General features: G+C 38.0%; 1 protein-coding gene across 1 annotated transcript in view; it reads left to right on the top strand.

The window, feature by feature from the left end:
• The window catches only part of LOC132553017 (ras-specific guanine nucleotide-releasing factor 2-like), a 184097-nt gene that overhangs the window by 84368 nt on the left and 84757 nt on the right, over positions 1–14972 (top strand). Inside the window, exon 4 of the mRNA XM_060217220.1 lies at positions 13712–13818. Coding sequence (XP_060073203.1) covers positions 13712–13818 — 107 coding nt within the window. The remainder of the gene's footprint in view (positions 1–13711; positions 13819–14972) is intronic.

Here is a 14972-nt window from a genome sequence, read left to right as displayed (position 1 = left end):
TAGGACAATGTAGGCTATAAGACAGTGATTTGTACTGTTTAGGCTATAGGACAATGTAGGCTATAAGACAGTGATTTGTACTGTTTAGGCTATAGGACAGTGATTTGTACTGTTTAGGCTATAGGACAGTGATTTGTACTGTTTAGGCTATAGGACAGTGATATGTACTGTTTAGGATATAGGACAATGATTTGTACTGTTTAGGATATAGGACAATGATTTGTACTGTTTAGGCTATAGGACAGTGATTTGTACTGTTTAGGCTATAGGACAGTGATTTGTACTGTTTAGGCTATAGGACAATGATTTGTACTGTTTAGGCTATAGGACAGTGATATGTACTGTTTAGGCTATAGAACAGTGATTTGTACTGTTTAGGCTATAGGACAATGATTTGTACTGTTTAGGCTATAGGACAGTGATTTGTACTGTTTAGGCTATAGGACAGTGATTTGTACTGTTTAGGCAATAGGACAGTGATTTGTACTGTTTAGGCTATAGGACAATGTAGGCTATAGGACAGTGATTTGTACTGTTTAGGCTATAGGACAGTGATTTGTACTGTTTAGGCTATAGGACAGTGATTTGTACTGTTTAGGCTATAGGACAGTGATTTGTACTGTTTAGGATATAGGACAGTGATTTGTACTGTTTAGGCTATAGGACAGTGATATGTACTGTTTAGGATAGAGGACAATGATTTGTACTGTTTAGGCTATAGGACAATGTAGGCTATAGGACAGTGATTTGTACTGTTTAGGCTATAGGACAATGTAGGCTATAGAACAGTGATTTGTACTGTTTAGGCTATAGGACAGTGATTTGTACTGTTTAGGCTATAGAACAGTGATTTGTACTGTTTAGGCTATAGGACAGTGATTTGTACTGTTTAGGCTATAGAACAGTGATTTGTACTGTTTAGGCAATAGGACAGTGATTTGTACTGTTTAGGCTATAGGACAATGTAGGCTATAGGACAGTGATTTGTACTGTTTAGGATATAGGACAATGATTTGTACTGTTTAGGATATAGAACAGTGATTTGTACTGTTTAGGCTATAGGACAATGATTTGTACTGTTTAGGCTATAGGACAATGATTTGTACTGTTTAGGATATAGAACAGTGATTTGTACTGTTTAGGCTATAGGACAATGTAGGCTATAGGACAATGATTTGTACTGTTTAGGCTATAGGACAATGATTTGTACTGTTTAGGATATAGGACAATGATTTGTACTGTTTAGGATATAGGACAATGTAGGCTATAGGACAGTGATTTGTACTGTTTAGGCTATAGGACAGTGATTTGTACTGTTTAGGCTATAGGACAATGATTTGTACTGTTTAGGCTATAGGACAATGATTTGTACTGTTTAGGCTATAGGACAGTGATTTGTACTGTTTAGGCTATAGGACAATGATTTGTACTGTTTAGGCTATAGGACAATGATTTGTACTGTTTAGGCTATAGGACAATGTAGGCTATAGGACAGTGATTTGTACTGTTCAGGCTATAGGACAATGATTTGTACTGTTTAGGCTATAGAACAGACATCTATATATGTTTTGTCTGTCCTTTAGTTAGATATTGTTATTTTTTTGACTTTTCTAAAGTTTTATGTAAAGATCCCTTGTGTCCTTAGATGTCATATTGGAAGTAAAACTAAACCTGAAAAAGAAACATTATTTGATAAGAAAGGCTCCAAAATATATTGTTCTTGTGTATAATTGTTACGAAATGTGAACCAGTTGTTAAGAGCAGTTTCAGATCTTCTTTTTCACATCCATTTACACATGGCATTTCACTGTCTCTCGCATCACTCATTAAGTTTTCTACCTAGCTCACTTAGCTCCTAAGGGAATGCGTTATCTTTTTGCAACAGGCTTGAAATCAAGTCCAAATGCTAACTAGCTAGTTTTGTCATTTGTGTCTGAGAATGGAGAAGACACTGTGATAGTGAGGCCAGCAGTCCTTGACAATGTGCTCCAGAAATGAAATAAAACTTAGTGAGGCATACCATGTGGTAGAGTTAAGGAGTGCAGGCAGAATCGAAGAGACTTCAATCAGTATCTCAACTCCTTCAAATCAATAGCGGTGTATCCCCATGAGTTTTACACACTAGAGTGTAGTAATGTGATGTTTTATAATAATGAACAGCTATGTATATTTTACTGTTAGTTACATATGTTTACTCCCATTGTCATTTGATCAGTTATCAATATGTTATTGATGATTATAAACACAAATGTTTTAATGAGTTGACACTAATGTACTTCATGTATCCAAGGTTGCAGATTGTGGTAATGATAAGGTTGTGCTCTGTTCCATCTCATCCAGAGGAAATAAGTCTTATAAAGAAAAGGAAATCTTTCATATCTTTTTAACAAACCCATACCTGAAAATTTACAGGTAATATATAGGATTGTATACCTGTATAAGGAAGCACACCTGGATTATACAGGTAATATATAGGTATGTATACCTGTATAAGGGAACACACCTGGATTGTACAGGTAATATATAGGAATGTATACCTGTATAAGGGGACACACCTGGATTGTACAGGTAATATATAGGTATGTATACCTGTATAAGGGAACACACCTGGATTGTACAGGTAATATATAGGTATGTATATCTGTATAAGGGAACACACCTGGATTGTACAGGTAATAGATAGGTATGTATACCTGTATAAGGGAACACACCTGGATTGTACAGGTAATATATAGGTATGTATACCTGTATAAGGGAACATACCTGGATTGTACAGGTAATAGATAGGTATGTATACCTGTATAAGGGAACATACCTGGATTTTATTAGTTAAAAGGAACATACCTAATGCATACAAGTAATGTGGTAGTGTATGCTTTGCTATGAATGGAATAAGTTATCTGATGTAAATATGTACTTTACAACGAGATCTGTTTATATCAAACTTTAATAAACCACCCATAATGATTAGTTTACTAGTAGGAAACATGTTAGTACAACTTGGCCAGTAGAATTTACCTGCTTACATCAGGTATGATGAGTATTGATCCAAACAGACACTTGATGTGACCTTGAAATCTGATATTTTGGATGACTAGTGTTATTTACAGATATTCCTTTATTACAGCAAGCTTATTAGAGATTATAGTCTATTGTTACATATATGTACCGTGTCAGCCATTAGTTTGTATTGTTGTGTAAATAAATAAAAGTATAAACTAAATGTACGAATGTGAGGTAGTGATTTCACAATGGAAAAATCAATGTTATTCACATTAAAATTTTAAAAATTAAAAAAAAAATTTTAACACTATTTCCTTTTTTTTTCGTTTTGGAGACACTGACTAAATGAAGTACATTTACAATAATATTAGGTAACTACACTATAAAGTTACTATTTGTGTACTGTTTCCACACTGTTTGGAGTACATAGTTTGGTACAAAGTAGCTACACTAGGGGGGACAGTCAATCTGTGAGACTGACTGTATACCTAGTTATCTCTATAGACAGTCAATCTCTGAGGCTGACTATATACCCAGTTATCTCTATAGACAGTCCATCTCTGAGGCTGACTGTACCCAGTTATCTCTATAGACAGTCAATCTGTGAGGCTGACTATATACCCAGTTATCTCTATAGACAGTCAATCTGTGAGACTGACTGTATCCCCAGTTATCTCTATAGACAGTCCATCTCTGAGGCTGACTGTACCCAGTTATCTCTATAGACAGTCAATCTGTGAGGCTGATTATATACCCAGTTATCTCTATAGACAGTCAATCTCTGAGGTAGATGGTATTGTATTACCTTTTTCATAAAGAGATAATTTAGGTAAATGTCACCTGTTTGTATAAATATAAACATGAATTTGTGACTGGATTCTTTTGACTTTAATTGTTAAATGTAAAATGATGTGAATTCTGCATTATAGACAACACAAGAACTGTTTCTTACAGATATGCAGCAAATTGTGTAGTGAATGTTTAATGCTGAATCAATGTGAAGGTTGTCTTTGCAGATTCTATTCTTTTTAATTTGCAGCTTTCAAATTTATTATGTTTTTTTTGTTGTTGTTTATTTTTTTTTGTTAAATCTTTAAATCTAACAACTGAAGCTGCTCATTATATTGATGAGACCTGTCCTAGAAAATGATTCCAACATCTCACGATCTACACAAGTCTGCGGTGTGGTTCTGACATTGGAAATATTGGAAATAGGAATTAAATAGCTAAGGATTTAAATATCGTTTCTAAACTCACTTTAACTTAAAGATCATTAAGATAATTGATTAAAGCTAAGCAATCCACCCATATGTATTTAGAATGGTATTGACATCATTATAGAACTGAAACATAATGAAAGATTTACTTTGAGAGAAAATATTGCTTTAGATTTTAATTTCATAATTTTTTTACCAATACAAAATAATTGCAATTTTTCACATTCATATAAAAAAAACTCAATTTTATACACCGATGGAATTAACCTTGTGACCTATTGCGAATTTCTTTTTGTCCTTGTGCCATTTGTTAATATCTGATTATAGAGCTGTGGCAGATCTAATCTTCCTGACTTGTAAAATCCCTTTCTATATTTGTATTATGTTACTTTGTTTATAGGTTGATGTCACTACTACAAAAATCAAATCTTCATAGAACTCAGGCCTCAGGTACTCAGAAATTAGAGTTGACAATGGATTAGTGGAAAATTTTAATTACTGCCACTGAACAAACAAGAGTATCAATTACAGAATAAACACACAAATTGTATCAATCTGACCTGTCTCAACAAACCTCTACAGCTGTGAAATTATAAAGAGCGTTTACAATTTTGTTTAATTCGTGTTTAATATTGTTTACTAACCACTGGTTTTCTCACACAAGTCTTTGAACAACTGTCGCCAGGTATCCACTATGTCCTTTGAGCCTTTTACTAATGAGCTTTTTTTAGTCAAGTAGTGTTTTTAGCTCACATGACACAAAGTGTTGGAGCTGGGTAGGTGGTAGTGTTGTGGTGGGGATGGGTAGGTGGTACAGTTGTGGTGGGGATGGGTAGGTGGTAGTGTTGTGGTGGGGATGGGTAAGTGGTACTGATGTGGTGGGGATGGGTAGGTGGTAGTGTTGTGGTGAAGATGGGTAGGTGGTACTGTTGTGGTGGGGATGGGTAGGTGGTACAGTTGTGGTGGGGATGGGTAGGTGGTACTGTTGTGGTGGGGATGGGTAGGTGGTAGTGATGTGGTGGGGATGGGTAGGTGGTACTGTTGTGGTGGGGATGGGTAGGTGGTACTGTTGTGGTGGGGATGGGTAGGTGGTACTGTTGTGGTGGGGATGGGTAGGTGGTACTGTTGTGGTGGGGATGGGTAGGTGGTACTGTTGTGGTGGGGATGGGTAGGTGGTACTGTTGTGGTGAAGATGGGTAGGTGGTAGTGTTGTGGTGGGGATGGGTAGGTGGTAGTGTTGTGGTGTTGATGGGTAGGTGGTACTGTTGTGGTGGGGATGGGTAGGTGGTAGTGTTGTGGTGAAGATGGGTAGGTGGTACTGTTGTGGTGGGGATGGGTAGGTGGTACAGTTGTGGTGGGGATGGGTAGGTGGTAGTGTTGTGGTGGGGATGGGTAAGTGGTACTGATGTGGTGGGGATGGGTAGGTGGTAGTGTTGTGGTGAAGATGGGTAGGTGGTACTGTTGTGGTGGGGATGGGTAGGTGGTACTGTTGTGGTGGGGATGGGTAGGTGGTACTGTTGTGGTTGGGATGGGTAGGTGGTACTGTTGTGGTGAAAATGGATAGGTGGTAGTGTTGTGGTGAAGATGGGTAGGTGGTACTGTTGTGGTGGGGATGGGTAGGTGGTACTGTTGTGGTGGGGATGGGTAGGTGGTACTGTTGTGGTGGGGAGGGGTAGGAGGTACTGTTGTGGTGAAGATGGGTAGGTGGTACTGTTGTGGTTGGGATGGGTAGGTGGTACTGTTGTGGTGAAGATGGGTAGGTGGTTCTATTGTGGTGGGGATTGGTAGGTGGTACTGTTGTGGTGGGGAGGGGTAGGTGGTACTGTTGTGGTGGGGATGGGTAGGTGGTACTGTTGTGGTGAAGATGGGTAGGTGGTACTGTTGTGGTGAAGATGGGTAGGTGGTACTGTTGTGGTGAAGATGGGTAGGTGGTACTGTTATGGTGAAGATGGGTAGTGTTGTGGTGAAGATGGGTAGGTGGTACTGTTGTGGTGGGGATGGGTAGGTGGTACTGTTGTGGTGTGGATGGGTAGGTGGTACTGTTGTGGTGGGGATGGGTAGGTGGTACTGTTGTGGTGTGGATGGGTAGGTGGTACTGTTGTGGTGAAGATGGGTAGGTGGTACTGTTGTGGTGTGGATGGGTAGGTGGTACTGTTGTGGTGTGGATGGGTAGGTGGTACAGTTGTGGTGGGGATGGGTAGGTGGTACTGTTGTGGTGGGGATGGGTAGGTGGTACTGTTATGGTGAAGATGGGTGAGGTATACTTTAGTAATTGGGAGGAATGGGTTGTCATGGAAATGGATGGGTCGCATTGTGATTTTTGCAAAAATCATGACTTCTCTAATGATTTAATCCGAGACTTGAATCTTAACGATCCTTCAACCTCCTGTATCTCCATTATCATGATGAAGGCCAAACATCTTGTCACCCTAATTTTACAAATAGATGGTTGGTTAACAAACTCCAAATTTCCTACAAACTTGGTAATCCTAATAAAAGACATGTTTTATTGAGAACCCCTGATAACTAGGCCATTTTGTCCCAGCAGATTCCACTAGTGAGCAGCACTCCCTTAATGGCTCGGGGTTGTCTTCATAAAAGAACACATTATCAATGGCACAATAATGTTTGAACAAGTAAATAGCTAGACTGGAAGAAATGCATCACAATGAAGACAAAGTAATGTTGATCAGTGGTGGTTCTACAACAGTTTCTAGTCTTAGCGTGTAATAAATGCCTTTGCAATGGCACAACTATTGGGTATATAATTAACTTGATGTGTCTCCGTGTGTACAGTGGCAAACTATGTGTCTCAAACTGAACAGAGGTATACTTGTGTGTTTCACTGTATGTACAGATAAATCTGTGTGTCACACAGTGTGAAGTGGTGTGTTTCACTGTATGTACAGGTAAATCTGTGTGTCACACAGTGTGAAGTGGTGTGTTTCACTGTATGTACAGGTAAATCTGTGTGTCACACAGTGTGAAGTGGTGTGTTTCACTGTATGTACAGATAAATCTGTGTGTCACACAGTGTGAAGTGGTGTGTTTCACTGTATGTACAGGTAAATCTGTGTGTCACACAGTGTGCAGTGGTGTGTTTCACTGTATGTACAGGTAAATCTGTATGTCACACAGTGTGTAGTGGTGTTTCACTGCATGTACAGGTAAATCTGTGTGTCAAACAGTGTGTAATGGTGTGTTTCACTGTATGTAGAGGTAAATCTGTGTGTCACATAGTGTGTAGTGTGTTTCACTGTATGTACAGGTAAATCTGTGTGTCACACAGTGTGTAGTGGTGTGGTCCACTGTATGTACAGGTAAATCTGTGTGTCACACAGTGTGCAGTGGTGTGGTCCACTGTATGTACAGGTAAATCTGTGTGTCAAACAGTGTGTAATGGTGTGTTTCACTGTATGTAGAGGTAAATCTGTGTGTCACATAGTGTGTAGTGTGTTTCACTGTATGTACAGGTAAATCTGTGTGTCACACAGTGTGTAGTGGTGTGGTCCACTGTATGTACAGGTAAATCTGTGTGTCACACAGTGTGCAGTGGTGTGTTTCACTGTATTACAGGTAAATCTGTATGTCACACAGTGTGTAGTTGTGTTTCACTGTATGTACAGGTAAATCTGTGTGTCACACAGTGTGTAGTGGTGTGTTTCACTGTATGTACAGGTAAATCTGTGTGTCACATAGTGTGTAGTGGTGTGTTTCACTGTATGTACAGGTAAATCTGTGTGTCACACAATGTGTAGTGGTATTTCTACTTGTTTGCAGTGCACAGAGGAATCCCTGGTACACTGTGTGTAGAGAAAAACTTGTGTGAGAAGTAATATTGTGTCTCTCATAGAGGTATACCTATTTATCTTACTGTGAGCTGAGATATGTCAGAATGTATGGAGATAAAGTTGCCTGTGTACAGAGGTAGACAGTGTGACCAACTTTGTATAGGGACAACCCCTGTCTGTCAAAGTGTATGGAGATAAACTGGCATGTGTACAGAGGAAACATTGAATGTTCAATTGTGTAGAGGTAACCTTGTATATATCACAGTGTTAGTCTGATAATACCAAGCCTGTTTAATATCACAGTGTTAGTCTGATAATATCAAGTATGTTTAATATCACAGTGTTAGTCTGATAATATCAAGTGTGTTTAGTATTACAGTGTAAGTCTGATAATATCAAGCATGTTTAATATCACAGTGTTAGTCTGATAATATCAAGTATGTTTAATATCACAGTGTAAGTCTGATAATATCAAGTACGTTTAATATCACAGTGTAAGTCTGATAATATCAAGTATGTTTAGTATCACAGTGTAAGTCTGATAATATCAAGCATGTTTAATATCACAGTGCTAGTCTGATAATATCAAGTATGTTTAATATCACAGTGTAAGTCTGATAATATCAAGTATGTTTAGTATCACAGTGTAAGTCTGATAATATCAAGTATGTTTAGTATCACAGTGCTAGTCTGATAATATCAAGTACGTTTAATATCACAGTGTAAGTCTGATAATATCAAGTGTGTTTAGTATCACAGTGTAAGTCTGATAATACTAAACATTGTAATGTCAAAGACATGACATTATCCTGATAATTCCTGGTTTAGTTCATAAGGTTAACCTGTTAATAAAAATTTTGATATCACATTATCGCCATGTAAGGATGAAGTTTATCTAGTGTAAATCTTTGATTCTGAAAATCACAATATCTTACAACTCCAGCAATTTTCTCTCCTGCATGCTATTTTGTCTTCTGTTCTCTATTGAGAGAAAAACTTGTGTGATGCAAATCTGCTGTTCAAAATTTTGAAATGGCTTGCAGAAAAAATTGAGATTGATTAAATTTTGTTCTTTGAAACTCGGCAGGGGACTAACACAAAGGGAAGTGAATGTGTGTCCAGGACAGCAGGAAATGCAGTAAAAAAACATTCAGTTGTAGCTAACATCGAGAGAATTGTCCAACGTACACAGACTTTACAAGTATGGGTACAAATGTCCCTGTATGTACCTGTCTAACGTACACAGACTTTACAAGTATGGGTACAAATGTCCCTGTATGTACCTGTCTAACGTACACAGACTTTACAAGTATGGGTACAAATGTCCCTGTATGTACCTGTCTAACGTACACAGACTTTACAAGTATGGGTACAAATGTCCCTGTATGTACCTGTCTAACGTACACAGACTTTACAAGTATGGGTACAAATGTCCCTGTATGTACCTGTCTAACGTACACAGACTTTACAAGTATGGGTACAAATGTCCCTGTATGTACCTGTCTAACGTACACAGACTTTACAAGTATGGGTACAAATGTCCCTGTATGTACCTGTCTAACGTACACAGACTTTACAAGTATGGGTACAAATGTCCCTGTATGTACCTGTCTAACGTACACAGACTTTACAAGTATGGGTACAAATGTCCCTGTATGTACCTGTCTAACGTACACAGACTTTACAAGTATGGGTACAAATGTCCCTGTATGTACCTGTCTAACGTACACAGACTTTACAAGTATGGGTACAAATGTCCCTGTATGTACCTGTCTAACGTACACAGACTTTACAAGTATGGGTACAAATGTCCCTGTATGTACCTGTCTAACGTACACAGACTTTACAAGTATGGGTACAAATGTCCCTGTATGTACCTGTCTAACGTACACAGACTTTACAAGTATGGGTACAAATGTCCCTGTATGTACCTGTCTAACGTACACAGACTTTACAAGTATGGGTACAAATGTCCCTGTATGTACCTGTCTAACGTACACAGACTTTACAAGTATGGGTACAAATGTCCCTGTATGTACCTGTCTAACGTACACAGACTTTACAAGTATGGGTACAAATGTCCCTGTATGTACCTGTCTAACGTACACAGACTTTACAAGTATGGGTACAAATGTCCCTGTATGTACCTGTCTAACGTACACAGACTTTACAAGTATGGGTACAAATGTCCCTGTATGTACCTGTCTAACGTACACAGACTTTACAAGTATGGGTACAAATGTCCCTGTATGTACCTGTCTAACGTACACAGACTTTACAAGTATGGGTACAAATGTCCCTGTATGTACCTGTCTAACGTACACAGACTTTACAAGTATGGGTACAAATGTCCCTGTATGTACCTGTTATAGACCATAAAACATTATCCTTTGGCAGGTTTATATTGTATGGTTTCATTAGAATTCCAATTTGTGAGATAAAAAATAACCAAGCTTCATAATGGAATTTCCTCAAGTGTTGTTTGTAGTATCATAAACACTGTGGTCTGTACAGACACCGTCCAGTCAGTGTTGTTTGTAGCATCATAAACACTGTGGTCTGTACAGACACCGTCCAGTCAGTGTTGTTTGTAGCATCATAAACACTGTGGTCTGTACAGACACCGTCCAGTCAGTGTTGTTTGTAGCATCATAAACACTGTGGTCTGTACAGACACAGTCCAGGTAGTGTTGTTTGTAGCATCATAAACACTGGTCTGTACAGACACCATCCAGTCAGTGTTGTTTGTAGCATCATAAACACTGGTCTGTACAGACAAAGTCCAGTCAGTGTTGTTTGTAGCATCATAAACACTGTGGTCTGTACAGACACAGTCCAGGTAGTGTTGTTTGTAGCATCATAAACACTGGTCTGTACAGACACAGTCCAGTCAGTGTTGTCTGTAGCATTGTAAACACTGTGGTCTGTACAGACACCATCCAGTCAGTGTTGTTTGTAGCATCATTTACACTGTGGTCTGTACAGACACAGTCCAGTCAGTGTTGTCTGTAGCATTGTAAACACTGTGGTCTGTACAGACAAAGTCCAGTCAGTGTTGTTTGTAGCATCATAAACACTGTGGTCTGTACAGACACCGTCCAGTCAGTGTTGTCTGTAGCATCATAAACACTGGTCTGTACAGACACAGTCCAGTCAGTGTTGTTTGTAGCATTATTAACACTGTGGTCTGTACAGACAAAGTCCAGTCAGTGTTGTCTGTAGCATCATAAACACTGGTCTGTACAGACACCATCCAGTCAGTGTTGTTTGTAGCATCATTTACACTGTGGTCTGTACAGACAAAGTCCAGTCAGTGTTGTTTGTAGCATCATAAACACTGTGGTCTGTACAGACACCGTCCAGCCAGTCAGTGTTGTCTAGCATTGGAAACACTGTGGTCTGTACAGACACAGTCCAGTCAGTGTTGTTTGTAGCACCATAAACACTGGTCTTTACAGACACAGTCCAGTCAGTGTTGTTTGTAGCATCATAAACACTTTGGTCTGTACAGACACCGTCCAGTCAGTGTTGTCTGTAGCATTGTAAACACTGTGGTCTGTACAGACAAAGTCCAGTCAGTGTTGTTTGTAGCATCATAAACACTGTGGTCTGTACAGACACCGTCCAATCAGTGTTGTTTGTAGCATCATAAACACTGTGGTCTGTACAGACACCGTCCAATCAGTGTTGTTTGTAGCATCATAAACACTGTGGTCTGTACAGACACCGTCCAGTAAGTGTTGTTTGTAGCATCATAAACACTGTGGTCTGTACAGACAAAGTCCAGTCAGTGTTGTTTGTAGCATCATAAACACTGTGGTATGTACAAATGTCCCTGTATGTACAAATGTTCCTGTATGTACACCGTCCAGTCAGTGTTGTCTGTAGCATCATAAACACTGGTCTGTACAGACACAGTCCAGTCAGTGTTGTTTGTAGCATCATAAACACTGTGGTCTGTACAGACACCGTCCAGTCAGTGTTGTCTGTAGCATCATAAACACTGGTCTGTACAGACACAGTCCAGTCAGTGTTGTTTGTAGCATCATAAACACTGTGGTCTGTACAGACACCGTCCAGTCAGTGTTGTCTGTAGCATCATAAACACTGTGGTCTGTACAGACACCGTCCAGTCAGTGTTGTTTGTAGCATCATAAACACTGTGGTCTGTACAGACACCGTCCAGTCAGTGTTGTTTGTAGCATCATAAACACTGGTCTGTACAGACACCGTCCAGTCAGTGTTGTCTGTAGCATCATAAACACTGTGGTCTGTACAGACACCGTCCAGTCAGTGTTGTTTGTAGCATCATTAACACTGTGATCTGTACAGACACAGTCCAGTCAGTGTTGTTATATTAACAACACAAAAGCTTAGTATATTGACATAGCGTGGGAAACACACAGCCGCAAAAATAGCAATCCTTGTGTTCTGGATTGTTGTTTACCTGTAATGTATTACTGTGTATTTTTCAGAAATCTGTTGAAATATTAGAACATTTTCAGCCTTATTATAGATATGAAGGTTAGGATGTTTGACTATAAATGACATCTATTACATCCTAATTTTCTTTTTCACAGATTACTGATACCTGTTTAGAAACACATCATGTCCATTTTCATTGTCAGGTGTTAAGGACGGTTGTGTCATTGTTTATGTTGTCTGATGTTTACCTGAGTATTGATCAGTTGTCAGGTATTACATGTTAATTGTATCAGTGCCACTAGCTGTCAAGCCTGGCAGTTAACAATTTCATATTGAATTTGTGTAATAACCTGAATTGATTACAGGTAAAACACACACAACATTGGTTTGTCTCACCTTTTTCTGTGTGTGATTACCTGAGTTGTGACAGGTAAAACACACACAACATTGGTTTGTCTCACCTTTTCCGTGTGTGATTACCTGAGTTGTGACAGGTAAAACACACACAACATTGGTTTGTCTCACCTTTTCCGTGTGTGAATACCTGAGTTGTGACAGGTAAAACACACACAACATTGGTTTGTCTCACCTTTTCTGTATGTGAATACCTGAGTTGTGACAGGTAAAACACACACAACATTCGTTTGTCTCACCTGGTCTATTTACCAAGATAACCATTCACATCATTATACACTATATGATTACCTAGTTAAACCTAGATTTCAATGTAACTCACTACTGTTTACTTAACCTATGAGATAATCCCAGATTTCAGTATACTAAAGCAGAATTTATCTAGGTTTAATATTATACCATTAATTATGTATGTTACAGAACTGTAACACAATCACCTTGTTTAATATTACACCATCAGTTATGTATATTACAGAACTGTAACACAATCACATTGTTTAATATTATACCACTAATTATGTATGTTACAGAATTGTAACACGATCACATTGTTTAATATTATACCATTAATTATGTATGTTACAGAATTATTACACGATCACATTTTGTAATATTATACCATTAATTATGTATGTTACAGAATTATTACACAATGACATTGTTTAATATTATACCACTAATTATGTATGTTACAGAATTATTACACGATCACATTGTTTAATATTATACCACTAATTATGTATGTTACAGAATTATTACACGATCACATTGTGTAATATTATACCACTAATTATGTATGTTACAGAATTATTACACAATCACCTTTTATTAATATTCCATTGTTTATTATGTATTTTACAGTACTGTTTCACCATTACATACAAGAGTGAGGGCCAGCGACAGTATGACCTGCGCACAGACACAGAGTCTGAATGTAATGCATGGATTGACCACATCAAACGAGCACCGTGAGTAGAAGGGATAGGTCTGCACTGCAATAATATCTGGTAATCTTCGAATCATTGTCAAATTGAAGAAACCTGTATACAGTATATAATTAATGATGTCATCAATTTCAAATTGAATTATCTGTCAAAGTCCAATATTAAAAAAAAAGTCCTCAGCAAAGATTTAAACATCTAAAGCAAAACCTGTTTTTTTTTTTTCAAAATCTGACATTATCTGAACAAGATTTTGAAACCACACCTTACAAAAACAATCTTAACCTGACCTATGAAAGACTACTTAAACTTGACCTTACAAAAGCCTACCATATTCTGACCTTACAAAAAATACCTAAATCTGCCCTTATCAAAAACTACCAAAACCTAACATTACAAAAACTACCTTAACTTGACCTTAAAAAACAACTCAATCCAAACCTTATCAAAGCCTACTAAAACCTGACCTATTAAAAACCTAAACCTGAACTTACCAAAATCTATTTAAACTTGACCTTATACCTAAGGTCATAAAACTACCTGTACCTGTGACCTTTCCTGTTATATTATAGACAGTATTGTGTCCCTGTTATATTATAGACAGTATTGTGTCCCTGTTATATTATAGACAGTATTGTGTCCCTGTTATATTATAGACAGTATTGTGTCCCTGTTATATTATAGACAGTATTGTGTCCCTGTTATATTATAGACAGTATGGTGTCCTTTCCTGTTATATTATAGACAGTATTGTGTCCCTGTTATATTATAGACAGTATTGTGTCCCTGTTATATTATAGACAGTATTGTGACCACTTGTTATATTATAGACAGTATTGTGTCCCTGTTATACTATAGACAGTATTGTGTCCTTTCCTGTTATATTATAGACAGTATGGTGTCCTTTCCTGTTCACTTCAAAATTGAGATATTACTCAGTATATATCTGTTGAAAAGATTTACCCAAGTTCAGACATATAGTAGAATATTTTAGGAGTCAATGTTTTAAGGATAAGATGGTAAAGTGAGATCATATGTATGAGTATGGCTGACGATATGCAAAGACTAGAATTGGACCAATCAGCATCCTCACATATACCATGCATACATATTCCCTCTGGGGAAACATCTGCCAAAACAACGTTCCAAAAGATACATCAGTTTTGTTGGTAATTTGTGAT

The sequence above is a fragment of the Ylistrum balloti genome, unplaced genomic scaffold, assembly GCF_031769215.1.
Source record: "Ylistrum balloti isolate Yb309-2 unplaced genomic scaffold, AGI_CSIRO_Ybal_v1 Utg370292, whole genome shotgun sequence".
In the NCBI taxonomy this organism is placed as follows: domain Eukaryota; kingdom Metazoa; phylum Mollusca; class Bivalvia; order Pectinida; family Pectinidae; genus Ylistrum; species Ylistrum balloti.
This window is presented reverse-complemented; position numbering and strand designations above follow the sequence as displayed.